This window comes from Aethina tumida, chromosome 5, assembly GCF_024364675.1.
Source record: "Aethina tumida isolate Nest 87 chromosome 5, icAetTumi1.1, whole genome shotgun sequence".
NCBI lineage: Eukaryota > Metazoa > Arthropoda > Insecta > Coleoptera > Nitidulidae > Aethina > Aethina tumida.
The window spans coordinates 25,147,073-25,162,287 of NC_065439.1; the positions used below are offsets into that span (position 1 = coordinate 25,147,073).

Below are 15,215 nucleotides of genomic sequence, written 5' to 3' on the forward strand. Positions count from 1 at the left end.
GGATGTTATAATTCATTAGAATTAAATAAAAAACTTATGGAAATATCCTAATTGGATGGGTTCTTTAAATTTTATGTATCTTTGAATTGAGAAGATGTTAAATTGATTGTAGGGGTATATTATGTGACATCTGGATAGTTCTTCATAAGGAATTGAAATAAATGACATCAATCTATCCAGTTAATAAAACTCAGAAAATCATGTAGATAGTTTTCCACAGGGAAGAAGGAACCATTTTTTGTAGGAAATACATACAATGTGGTCCATTTAAGAGGGGAACATCTCCTTAAATATTGTAGGATGTTATAATTCATTAGAATTAAATAAAAAACCTATGGAAACATTATAATTGGAGAAGTACTGCAGGATGGGTTCTTTAAATTTTATGTATCTTTGAATTGAGAAGATATTAAATTGATTGTAGGAGTATATTATGTGACAACTGGTTAGTTCTTCATAAGGAATTTAAATAAATGACGTCAATCTATCCAGTTAATAAAATTCAGAAAATCATGTAGACTGTTTTCTACATAGAAGAAGGAACCATTTTTTATAGGAAATACATAGAATGTGGTCCATTTAAGAGGGGATCATCTCCTTAAATATTGTAGGATGTTATAATTCATTAGAATTAAATAAAAAAACTATAGAAATATCCTAATTGGAGAAGTAATGCTGGATGGGTTCTTTAAATTTTATGTATCTTTGAATTGAGAAGATATTAAATTGATTGTAGGAGTATATTATGTGACAACTGGTTAGTTCTTCATAAGGAATTTAAATAAATGACGTCAATCTATCCAGTTAATAAAATTCAGAAAATCATGTAGACAGTTTTCTACATAGAAGAAGGAACCATTTTTTATAGGAAATACATAGAATGTGGTCCATTTAAGAGGGGATCATCTCCTTAAATATTGTAGGATGTTATAATTCATTAGAATTAAATAAAAAAACTATAGAAATATCCTAATTGGAGAAGTAATGCTGGATGGGTTCTTTAAATTTTATGTATCTTTGAATTGAGAAGATATTAAATTGATTGTAGGAGTATATTATGTGACAACTGCTTAGTTCTTCATAAGGAATTGAAATAAATGACGTCAATCTACCCAGTTAATAAAATTCAGAAAATAATGAAGACAGTTTTCCACAGAGAACAAGGAACCACTTCTTATAGGAAATACGTACAATGTGGTGTCCATTTAAGAGAGGAACATCTCTTTAAATATTGTAGGATGTTATAATTCATTAGAATTAAATAAAAAAACTATAGAAATATCCTAATTGGAGAAGTAATGCTGGATGGGTTCTTTAAATTTTATGTATCTTTGAATTGAGAAGATATTAAATTGATTGTAGGAGTATATTATGTGACAACTGCTTAGTTCTTCATAAGGAATTGAAATAAATGACGTCAATCTACCCAGTTAATAAAATTCAGAAAATAATGAAGACAGTTTTCCACAGAGAACAAGGAACCACTTCTTATAGGAAATACGTACAATGTGGTGTCCATTTAAGAGAGGAACATCTCTTTAAATATTGTAGGATGTTATAATTCATTAGAATTAATTAAAAAACCTATGGAAATATCCTAATTGGAGAAGTACTGCTGGATGGGTTCTTTAAATTTTATGTATCTTTGAATTGAGAGGATATTAAATTGATTGTAGGAGTATATTATGTGACAACTGGTTAGTTCTTCAAAAGGAATTGAAATAAATGACGTCAATCTATCTAGTTAATAAAATTCAGAAAATTATGTAGACAGTTTTCCACAGAGAAGAAGGAACCATTTTATATAGGAAATACATACAATGTGGTCCATTTAAGAAGGGAATATCTCCTTAAATATTGTAGGATGTTATAATTCTTTAGAATTAAATAAAAAACCTAGGAAACATCCTAATTGGTGAAGTACCGATTAGTTCCTCAAATTTTCAGTTGTTATAGGAAATACATACAACGTGGCCCATTTAATTATTTTATTGAACTGTTATTCATTAGAATCAAATAAAATATTTATGGAGATATCTTAACAGGAGTAGTACCGTTAAATTTTAAGTACAAATTAAGAGGATATTAAATTGATCGTAGGATTATTTTAGGTGACAACTGATTAGTCTTCATACACACAAGTTAACCCTTAACCTCCTTTAGAAGTGACTGATTGTGAGCCTGACTGATGATAAAGAATAGTACCTGAGTGACCGCTAAGTCCTGCTTCGCTCACTTTGCGTGGATGGGCGTTCCAAAGAGCGTCCATAGATGAAGTGCTACCAGCTATACAAGCAACACACAAAGCAACAAAAATTACAGCATTGGTGCAAACTCTATCCAGACTAAATGTGATAAAATAAAAAATAAAAGTGCAATATAATAAAAACACATGCAATAAAATCGGGATGCGAGGGAAATTAAAACACAATGTCATCAATTGTTTATTTGCACAATTACAATTTTAATTTATTGAAATTTTTGTCATTAACTTCTTCAAGAAGTGTCTCAGGTTCTTTATAAATATTCAAATGCAACGTTTTTCCTTAAAAATCTCTTAAGATAGTAATTATGTCTGGTGAAAAATCGCATTGTAGGCACTAATAACTGTATAATTAACCTACGCATGTGCTCCGAAGAACGTTAGCTGCGTTGTAAACAATTTTTTTATTATTAATTTGCATTCAATCGGTGGGCGACCACGTTTTTGAACGTGCCAAATTGGACGGCGATAAATTGTTGAGTTGAAGGTGGAAGATCATCTTTAACACAACTGATATACTTTTAAAGACCCGATTAAAAATCAAATTAAATAGGTTCATCAACCCACGCCCAATTTCACCTGTTCAACCTTTCATCTTTGAAACTGGGGTACTGGAGCTAATAAACAATTAGCCAAAAACATAAACGTAGTGAGTGGCAATAAAAAAATGCATTTGTACACCCATAAAGAACCGTTTTGTCCAATTAAAACGAGTCAAATGAAGAATTACAGGAGGTTATTTACAAATGGGGAGTACTGAAAATGAGCAGGAACACTTACGCGACGATCGTTTACGGTACGTGTCATAATTTCTGTATGACCGGCCGTAATAATTATCTTCCTCGTTTTCGTCGGCCTCTGGAAGATCTGAGTCGTGCATGCAAAAAGAAAATGGATGAAGATTGTTCATGCAAATGTCAAAGTCCTGCAACTGTGCAAATGGCGTGAGAGATTCACCGTGTAATAGGTGTCGAAATTGGTCTGTTATTAAAGTTGTGTAACGTTAATTGTGCCAAAATATTTGAGTGCCATTCCGTGTACGTCGTTTGCACAATCACCGGTCGAATGGGACTTTGCATTTAGGCGACGAAAGAACGATTTTGAAAAGTTCCACCTAAATCCCATTGTCTTCGGCAAAAGGAATCGCATTTTAATGCCGGTTACAGACGATATAATTGAAAAATAAGGTCACAAGGTTACGTAAAAATGTGGTCCCATATTGGGTAATGTAAATTTAGAGATATTAAATTAATTAATCCTATTTTTGGAAGGGCGGAATTTATCGAATTGTTCTAGATTTCTCAATGGTCAGATTTATTATTGGTGTTGTATATGTTTGGTATTGATTTATTGAAACAGGTATAGCTGGAGTCGCAATTTGTTTTTCATCTGGAATACATGAAGGTCACGGTGACATGTTATTAATCATGCTGGGAGCATTTTTATTCTCATCATCGACGTTGTTTATTCTAGAATCATATAATTAAATTTATAGGAGCAACTAATTCGTATCATCATTTCGTGATCAAAGTACAACAAAACTAATGTGATTAAAAAGCATGTTTCATACAAAATGGATCAAATGAAGAATCATTTCATGTTCAAAAACCAGTATATCACAAAAATGATTAATTAATTAATATCCTGGGACAAATTACAACTGTAACCAGCATTCCTGCAGCATTCGTATGGAACATGAAAAAGTAGCAAGACACATCAATCAACTGATGAAATCTAGACACCGTTCTTTTTTTCGTTCTAATGACTAGTCGCGATTAATAAATCAAACTGATCATAAATACGTACCTGTCAAGCGATGGCGACCATACTCATCAGTCAGTCGTCTAATTGAATCATCGTAGCTGTCTGTATAAAAAAGCTAATCAAATTGTTGCCAATCATGCAATTTCTTCGACGTCCTGTACGGATTTGTTTGACGATTATTTTGATGTTTGTGACCAATGCTCTAATTTTGTATAAACGTATAAATTTATTATATTTTATGATACAAAGTGCGTTATCCGGATATTCAGTTTTTTAACCTTGATCGGATCTTTCACAACGCAAGCAATTGGAAATAAAACGACCCACTACATCTTCCTACAGATTAAAACGTGTGATTTAATATAATAGCACCTGACGTGTCGCGTATAAACAAATCACTATGTTGATAATCAGCTATTTATGTCATTATTAGAAGAGAATTTCACACATGTCCTGGATGACAGCTTTAACGGGTTTAAACGAATTTTAAGAGGATTAGTGTCTGAATAGTGTCATTATGAATCAGTTTTATATAAAAACTCATTGACATGCTCGAGAAACCAAATCACATGCTTTGTGGCGAATAATAAAACAATACTGTCATCAGTGTTGAAATATAAAAGTTGTTACGGTTGCCAAATTCTAAGAATGTTCTTTTTTTCAAGATTTGGGAGGAGATTTGAATTCTCGATCAAGATACAAACCCAGTTTCAATCTTGATACGTATTTGTTGGAATAATAATTTGCTGTAGAGGAGTTGAACCTTCTTTAAGTTCTCACTAAAGACTGTTGTAGATGATTTTCTGAGAATTACAGATAAATAATTTGAGATTTGAATTATTCATCAAGCTACAAACCTAGTTTTAATGCTGATATGAATTTGGTGTAATAAAAATTTGCCACAGAAGGGTTGTAATCTTCCCTAATATTTTAGTAGGTCACTAAAAATTGTTATAAATGATTTGCTAAGAATTACAGATAAACAACTTGAGATTCGAATTATCCATCAGGCTACAAACTTAATTTTAATCTTGATAAGAGTTTGGTATAATAAAAATTTGCCACAGAAGAGTTGTAATTTTCCCTAATATTTTACTAGTTCACTAAAGATTGTTATAAATGATTTGCTAAGAATTACAGACAAATAACTTGTGATATGAATTATCCATCAAACTACAAACTTAGTTTCAATCTTGATATGCATTTGGTGTAATAAAAATTTGCCACAGAAGAGTTGTAAACTTCCCTAATAGTTTACTAGCTTACTAAAAGTAGTTATAAATAATTTGCTAAGAATTACTGATACACAACTTGAGATTTGAATTATCCATCAGGCTACAAACTTAGTTTCAATCTTGATATGCATTTGGTGTAATAAAAATTTGCTCCAGAAGAGTTGTAAACTTCCCTAATAGTTTACTAGCTTACTAAAAGTAGTTATAAATAATTTGCTAAGAATTACTGATACACAACTTGAGATTGGAATTATCCATCAGGCTACAAACTTAGTTTCAATCTTGATATGCATTTGGTGTAATAAAAATTTGCCACAGAAGAGTTGTAAACTTCCCTAATAGTTTACTAGCTTACTAAAAGTTGTTATAAATGATTTGCTAAGAATTACTGATACACAATTTGAGATTGAATTACCCATCAAACTACAAACTTAGTTTCAATCTTAATAAGCATTTGGTGTAATAAAAATTTGCCACAGAAGAGTTGTAAACTTCCCTAATAGTTTACTAGCTTACTAAAAGTTGTTATAAATGATTTGCTAAGAATTACTGATACACAACTTGAGATTCGAATTGTCCATTAAGCTACAAACTTAGTTTCAATCTTGATATGCATTTGGTGTAATAAAAATTTGCCACAGAAGAGTTGTAAACTTCCCTAATAGTTTACTAGCTTACTAAAAGTTGTTATAAATGATTTGCTAAGAATTACTGATACACAACTTGAAATTTGAATTGTCCATTAAGCTATAAGCTTAGTTTCAATCTTGATATGCATTTGGTGTAATAAAAATTTGCTCCAGAAGAGTTGTAAACTTCCCTAATAGTTTACTAGCTTACTAAAAGTTGTTATAAATGATTTGCTAAGAATTACTGATACACAACTTGAGATTCGAATTGTCCATTAAGCTACAAACTTAGTTTCAATCTTGATATGCATTTGGTGTAATAAAAATTTGCTCCAGAAGAGTTGTAAACTTCCCTAATAGTTTACTAGCTTATTAAAAGTTGTTATAAATGATTTGCTAAGAATTACTGATACTCAATTTGAGATTGAATTACCCATCAAGCTACAAACTTAGTTTCAATCTTAATAAGCATTTGGTGTAACAAAAATTTGCCACAGAAGAGTTGTAAACTTCCCTAATAGTTTACTAGCTTACTAAAAGTTGTTATAAATGATTTGCTAAGAATTACTGATACACAACTTGAGATTTGAATTGTCCATTAAGCTACAAACTTAGTTTCAATCTTGATATGCATTTGGTGTAATAAAAATTTGCTCCAGAAGAGTTGTAAACTTCCCTAATAGTTTACTAGCTTACTAAAAGTTGTTATAAATGATTTGCTAAGAATTACTGATACACAACTTGAGATTCGAATTGTCCATTAAGCTACAAACTTAGTTTCAATCTTGATATGCATTTGGTGTAATAAAAATTTGCTCCAGAAGAGTTGTAAACTACCCTAATAGTTTACTAGCTTACTAAAAGTTGTTATAAATGATTTGCTAAGAATTACTGATATACAATTTGAGATTTGAATTATCCATCAGGCTACAAACTTAGTTTCAATCTTGATATGCATTTGGTGTAATAAAAATTTGCCACAGAAGAGTTGTAAACTTCCCCCTAGCTTACTAAAAGTTGTTATAAATGATTTGCTAAGAATTACTTATACTCAACTTGAGATTTGAATTACCCATTAAGATACAAACTTAGTTTCAATCTTGATATGTATTTGGGATAATAAAGATTTGAGCTCACTAAAGATTTTTCTAAATGATTTGTTGAGAATTACTGATATACACTATGGGAGAACTATCCATCAATCTGTAAACCTTGTTTCAACTTTGATATGTATTTGGTGGAATAAAATTTTCCCACAGAATAGTAACATTTCTTAACATTTTTTCTAAACCATTAAATATCGTTATAAATGATTTTCTGAGAATTACAGTTAAACAATATGCTATAACAGTAAAAACTGTAGCCATGTAATACAAAACCTTTATGCGCCATAAAACCCGAGATGACTTAAGCATTATCAACCTACATAGACAATTTCCAACAAGCAAACGTGCTTGAAGAACCCAAACAACAAACCAAGGCGACCATTTTTATCAAATAAACAGGCACAAGGCACTGCAACACTAAAAATAACGTGTAAATCATTTTCACGCATGTTTTACACATGCACCGCATGATTGATGACAAAGACATGAGGCTTTTTTATTCACGAGTTCCTTCTCCTTGACACTTCGCCACTATCTACCTTCTAACATCGAAGGCTGGAACAAGAAACGTTATATTTTATATCGAGTTGTGGGCGAGGAATAATTAACCGTGAAAAAATCATCCGGGCAATGTTTACCAGTTGCAAGAAACCAACACGGATTTCTAAACGAAAAACTAACAAAGTGTGGGACTGCGATTGTATTAATTAGCAATTCGTCCGTCAAATCCAGATCTCTGCGGAATCTGGTTTGGGATGTTTGTTTGTTTTGGTGATGTTTGTTGTTGTGCACGAGAATATTCAGGTCATTAATGTTGGCGGACTTTAAATTGTCCGGGTTTTGTTAAATGATTGTTGGTATTTCCGTCTCGACCCAAAATCGATAAATTTTTTTTTTCTTATTTGTATCGAAAATCTTGTTGGAAATGGTAAAAAAAAGTTACAGCTCTTAATATTAATATTAAGAGGTGCCGCATCGTAAATTTTAATTCCCCGTTTAAATAACACGGGAACGGTGTGCTTTTGGATTTTGAAATTTTTTAACTCTCGTTAGAGATAATATTTCAAAATGATCAAAACAGATTTTTATAGAAAATTTAACGCTCTACAAAAAATGTCTCTTACAGGTTTTTGATATATTCATTTTTTCAAAAGTTATTTAACATTAAAGTTGGATTGATTTAAAATTTTGATATTTTTCTCATTTTCTGACGCAACCATCAACTTTATGGGAAAATTTTATATGACAGTTTTTGTAGAGAATTCTATTTCCTATAATTTATCTTTGAAAAAGTTTTTGATATTTTTTACAGATCATAAGTTATCTGCAGAAAACTAAAAATTTTATTAAATAAATTTTATTTTACTTTTACTAAAATTGCCAAATTGTAGTAAAAGTCTATTAGTGTAACGATATATATTACTTTGATTATAATAAACAATCAATTTTTTTAGTAAAAATCTATTTATTTAAATAAAATGTTTAATTTTAAGCAGTAAAATAACATTTATTTAATAAAATTTTTAGTTTTCTGCAGATAACTTATGATCTGTAAAAAATATCAAAAACTTTTTCAAAGATAAATTATAGGAAATAGAATTCTCTACAAAAAATGTCATATAAAATTTTCCCATAAAGTTGATGGTTGCGTCAGAAAATGAGAAAAATATCAAAATTTTAAATCAATCCAACTTTAATGTTAAATAACTTTTGAAAAAATGAATATATCAAAAACCTGTAAGAGACATTTTTTGTAGAGCGTTAAATTTTCTATAAAAATCTGTTTTGATCATTTTGAAATATTATCTCTAACGAGAGTTAAAAAATTTCAAAATCCAAGAAAACACCGTTCCCGTGTTATTTAAACGAGAAATTAAAATTTACGATGCGGCACCTCTTAATATTAATATTAATAACAGTATTTTTTTACCATTTCCAACAAGATTTTCGATATAAATAAGAAAAAAAAAAAAATTTATCGATTTTTTTGAAACAGTCTACGTATCATAATTCAATGGTCAAGACTTGAAACAATACCTGAGATAATAGTACAACATACATTCTTTCACTTAATACACAAGGTTGACTGGAATCACTGTTTAATATTCAAAATTATATAAAAACTAGAAACTGCATTGAAAAAATGGTCATGTTTCTGTGCCCATCCTGCATAAAATTTTCTGTTAACATTAGCGGAACAATATTAAAATGCCCCGACCATATTCACGACCTAATGAAATGTCAAGGCTCGGGTTATAAAATGTATTTAGTTTTTATCCAAGTCAATGTGCAAAATTAATTAATTAATATTCAGTTAAATCAGATAATCAACGGTTAATTTTATAAGTCAATAAAATGTTTAAATATCATTTCCAACATGAAATAATTCAAATTTATTAACACATTCGTGCCCACCATTAAATAAAAATCCACAAGTGGAAATGTAGTAAAATTGTCGCCCACTCACACGTTTACCAAACAAATAAAAAGGCCGAAATAAAACATAATTGCCACTTAGGCGCACCGAAATTTATCTCGGGTCAGTTTCTGGTGCATTTACTGAGTCACCGCCTCGAAATAAGTACGGTACGAGTACGGAGACTCGTTAAGGATTCATTCAAGTAAATTGAAGCTTTACGACCGGACATTTACACACAATGGTCGTGCGGAGTGTAACTGTAAAACGAGACAAGTGTCCGGACGAGTTTTTACCGCAAACATTTGCAGATATGACGATATAAGTTGTCGGTGGAGGATAATCGGCACAATTGGACGGTTTTGATGGACGGTTATTAAATTAAGTGCAAACTGCAATTGGAATAATTGTTTTATTGAACCGAATGAAACATTATCTTCGGTGACATTGGAGGTCGTTTGTGTAACCCAATTAAGTTTCTAAATTGACGAAGAAACAAATTTAATGATCGTGTTACGGACGGCTGATAGAATGTTAATTCGTAGGTTTACAACAAATATTTACAAAAACTTTGATTTATACGTTAGGTTTAAAATTTAGTGCTAATAAACGGCCATTAAATAAGTGTTAATTATTTTAATGGATTTCTAGAATGTACAAATTCATAAATGGTTATTGTTGAAGGTGACTTTTATTCGTTCATTTAAATTTATTCCGCTGGCATTTGTTATGCAATCGTACATCTAAGGTTTCGTTTAGTGGCATTTAAGTTGAAATAATTTAATAAAAAAAGCATTTGAATAAATATTCAGTGAGTCGTGATGAAGATAATATTAATAACAGTAAACTATTTGAAATATTCTAGTGATAAGATAAATAAGATTTAAATAACACTACTGTACAGTTTTTACATTAAAGAAAATATACAAGAAATCATTTATTTCTACTTAAGTCCAGGATGTCCCAAAATTCTTTAAAAAATTCGAGATAATGCAACTTTTGTATTTCAAAGGGAAACTACAATTCAATTTTGAATTTGGGTTTAAAATGTAAAATTAAAAGACACAAAATGTTTATTTTAAAAATTTATATTAAATTATCTTAAGATAAAATATAGTGATATTTCTGATAAATTTCGAGATAATCAACGCTGTTGCCCATGAAATATATGGAAAATAATATTTTTCATAAGTCACTATGTTCAACCCACCAATTATGATACTTAACAAATTTATTATTAACATTTCTTTTTATTCTTCTTAAAATTTTGAGATTAAATGTCAATTTTTTTTATTTAAATGGAAACTATAATTGAATTTGTCTTTAAAATAAGGGATACTACTTAAACTCTTTTGAAAATATATATTTATTGATATATTAAATTATCTTAAGGTAAGATATAGTGATATTTCTGATAAATTTCGAGATATTCAATGCTGTTACCCATAAAATATATGGAAAAGAGTATTTTTCATAAGTCACTATGTTCAACCCACCAATTATGATATTTAACAAATTGATTATTAACAATTCTTTTTATTCCTCTTAAAATTTTGAAATTAAAAGTCATTTTTTTTATTTTAAATGGAAACTGTAATTGAATTTGTCTTTAAAATGACGGAAACTAATTAAACTTTTCAAAAATACATATTTATTGATATATTAAATTATTTTAAGGTAAGATATAGTGATATTTCTGATAAATTTTGAGATATTCAATGCTGTTACCCATAAAATATATGGAAAATAGTATTTTTCATAAGTAACTATGTTCAACCCACCAATTATGATATTTAACAAATTGATTATTAACAATTCTTTTTATTCCTCTTAAAATTTTGAAATTAAAAGTCATTTTTTTTATTTTAAATGGAAACTGTAATTGAATTTGTCTTTAAAATGACGGAAACTAATTAAACTTTTCAAAAATACATATTTATTGATATATTAAATTATTTTAAGGTAAGTTATAGTGATATTTCTGATAAATTTTGAGATATTCAATGCTGTTACCCATAAAATATATGGAAAATAGTATTTTTCATAAGTAACTATGTTCAACCCACCAATTATGATATTTAACAAATTGATTATTAACAATTCTTTTTATTCCTCTTAAAATTTTGAAATTAAAAGTCATTTTTTTTTATTTTAAATGTAAACTATAATTGAATTTATCTTTAAAAAGACGGAAACTAATTAAACTTTTCAAAAATATATATTTATTGATATATTAAATTATTTTAAGGTAAGATATAGTGATATTTCTGATAAATTTCGAGATATTCAATGCTGTTACCCATAAAATATATGGAAAATAGTATTTTTCATAAGTCACTATGTTCAACCCACCAATTATGATATTTAACAAATTTATTATTAACAATTCTTTTTATTCCTCTTAAAATTTTGAGATTAAAAGTCAATTTTTTTTTATTTTAAATTTATTATTAACGTATCTTCTTAATCTTCTTTAATTTTTGAGATAAAATGTTCATTTCTTTACTTCGAACGGAAACGATATTTGAATTTGTCTTTAAAATGACGGAAACTTTCCAAAAATATATAATTTTGAATATATTAAATTATCTTAAGGCAAGATATAGTGATATTTCGAATAAATTTCGAGATATTCAGTACTGTTGCCCATGACATATATGTGAAATAGTATTTTGCATAAGTAACTATGTTCAAGTTACCAAATATGATATTTAACAAATTTATTATTAACGTATCTTCTTAATTTACTTCAATTTTTGAGATAAAAAGTTAATTTCTTTAGTTCGAATGGAAACTATATTTGATTTTGTGTTTAAAATGACGGAAAACAATTAAATTTTCCAAAAATATATAGTTTTGGATATATTAAATTATCTTAAGGCAAGATATAGTGATATTTCGAATAAATTTCGAGATATTCAGTGCTGTTGCCCATGAAATATATGGAAAATAATATTTTGCAATGTTCAAGCCACCAAAGATGATATTTAAAAAAATTATTATTAACGTTCCTTCTTATTCTTTAAAAAAATTTTGAGATAAAAGTAAATTTTTTTATTTCAAATAAAAGATATAATTAAATTTGTCTTTAAAATGACGGAAAACAATTAAACTTTCCAAAATATATATTTTTTGATACATTATCTTAAGGTAAGTTAAAGGAAAGGAAAATAATGAAGTTTTCCAAAAATATATAATTATCTTAAGGTAAGATATATAGTGATATTTTTTATAAATTTTGAGATATCCAATACTATTATCTGTGAAATATTTTTCTAAAGAAATTGTGTTAAAACTGACAATTTTATTAATTAATATATATTTTAACCTTCTAAAAATTTAGAGGTATATGATTAATTTTTTTTATTTTAAATAACTTAATTTGAATTAAACAACAGAGCTATTAAATAAAACAATTCTCAATATTTTCATGTATCACTAAAAATGGCTGTAGATAATTTTAATTGTTTGTCGAAAAAGTAATAAATAAATAAAAAAGTTGCCATACTTTTTCGAAATCTGTCAAAGTCAGATTCTGTCTATCTGGTCTGGAAATAACTCATAATTCAAGACACTCTGTACATGCATAACTGTACACAAAATACGAAACTTCTAATGGCTATTAACTTACAATAAAGAAATCAATCAAATGAGATTTAAGAAAAATCATTTACAGATTTACTCTCTAGGTTAGATCATCTGTCCATCGAAAGTCCTCGCACAAAAGGCAGTCACTTAAAAGACCATCAAATCAATCAAAATAAAAAACCAATCAATCTCCCAGATGACTTATCTCAAACGCGTCACGGCAATTTCTTAACAGTCTCAAGTCCTTAATTCGTATTGTTCAGATGCAGTTCGCCTATTTTCGATGTAAATTCCACGTAACAAATGCGAAACGGCATTCTTGATTAATGCGTGTCGATATCAAAACGGCCGCAGATCGAATTGCTAGGAAAAGTCGCCGTTGATACGAAACTAATTGGTCGCAACAACTTTATATACAGACAACCACATAAAAATTCATACCAATGAAATGTTGGGAATTTATTGCCAATTATTGGCGGTGTCGCCTGACAATATTAATTACACCAATTTCTTGTAATTATTTATCGGTAATAAATCTCATTTCTGAGGCATTATTAATTTCAGACCGATTAGACGAAACTGGGTTGTGCACACCCAAAATCAAAAGTCAAGGGATCAAATTTATACTGTGCAAATTAGTACAATAGAATGTATCACATCAGAATTGATTACAGTTTGATGCGTGATAAAAAATTTAAGAAAGCACCGCGAATCGTGTCCATAAATAAACATTAACAGGCAATTAACTGAGATTAATTAACGGAACCATCGATTAACAAACAAAAATTAACCAGCCAGTTGGTGTATCAAGAAAGTTATTTAAACAGCAATAAATAATATCAGTGTGACGTTTTTCGAAGCCTATAAATATAGGTGACGTGCAATATTCGCAAATAATAACTTTAAATAATTCATTATGCTTCGAGCATGTCAAATAACAACAAAACGGAATAACGTTTCGCGTGGGAGCCGAATTTTACAAACAAGTAAACAACAAAATATTATCTCAGATAGCAACAATAGGCGCACCCTTGGAGTCAAAAGGAAAATAATGTGAAGTAATTGAATTACACCGGAATGTGTGTCTGTCTCGTAAAATGATAAAATTGTGTGGAACATAAAAATAAATGGTTTTAATTAGAAAAAACTTCGAAGCAACCATAGTACCATGATTATTTGAAGAACTGATTGACATTTTTATAACATTTCTTAAAGGAAACTAAAGGCAACAGTCTGTGTTAATCTAAATATTTGTAATATAAATTTTTAAAAGTAAATTTTAAAATGTTTTTTGCATAGTACACTCAAGAAAAATATTTATATATTGATAAGCTGAAAAGTGAGTGATGTAATATTTGAACAAACAATTTTTAGAAATAGTTTCTAGTTGATGATTTAAAAAAATACTAAACTATTAATTAAAGAAAATGAAATACAGAATATTTTTGAGGAGACAACTGATTTTTAAATATAAATATATATGTGTAAATATTTTATTTTTAATTAGATTTTCATCAAATAAAAATTATTTTTACAGCAAAAAATATATTATTAAGCTTTGAAATGAATAATGTCTTTTGATCTAAACTTATAACTAATTTGTGGTGTCATATGTGTAAAATATCTGATCATCAGAATTGGGTGCATTAATTTGTGAACAAAAACATTTTTTTAAGGAAATTATATCTTTTGATCTACTAATTTAACTAAATCATAGTATAAAATGTGTCATCTGTGCCAAAAGACATTTTTCTAATGAAATTATGTCTTCTGATCAATTAATATAACTAAATCATGGAATAAAATATGTAAAATTTCTGAGAATCTGATCTGTATTAAAAGACATTTTTGTAAAGAAATTAATCAACTAATGTAACTAAAATAAGGAATAAAATATGTAAAATTTCTGAGAATCTCATACTGAAAGCATTAATCTGTACTAAAAGTCATTTTTCTAATAAAATTACGTCTTCTGGTCAATTAATACAAGTAAAACATGGAATAAAATATGTAAAATTTCTGAGAATCTGATACTGAAAGCATTAATCTGTATTAAAAGACATTTTTCTAATGAAATTACGTCTTCTGATCAATTAATATAACTAAATCATGGAATAAAATATGTAAAATTTCTGAGAATCTGATACTGAAAGCATTAATCTGTATTAAAAGACATTTTCTAATGAAATTATGTCTTCTGATCAATTAATTTAA

General features: G+C 28.4%; 1 protein-coding gene across 10 annotated transcripts in view; it reads right to left on the bottom strand.

Annotated features, from left to right (window-relative positions):
• LOC109605330 (restin homolog) overlaps positions 1–15,215 on the bottom strand; it is a 34,871-nt gene that overhangs the window by 9,683 nt on the left and 9,973 nt on the right. For 4 of the 10 annotated variants that reach the window (XM_049968115.1, XM_049968113.1, XM_049968114.1 and 1 more), the window contains exon 3: positions 2,206–2,286. The exons of 2 other annotated variants lie outside the window; for them this stretch is intronic. In XM_049968115.1, coding sequence (XP_049824072.1) covers positions 2,206–2,286 — 81 coding nt within the window. Of the gene's footprint in view, positions 1–2,205; positions 2,287–3,043; positions 3,131–4,069; positions 4,130–15,215 lie in introns of all 10 variants that reach the window. 4 more of the 10 variants (XM_049968118.1, XM_049968120.1, XM_049968119.1 and 1 more) reach the window with 4 other exon arrangements.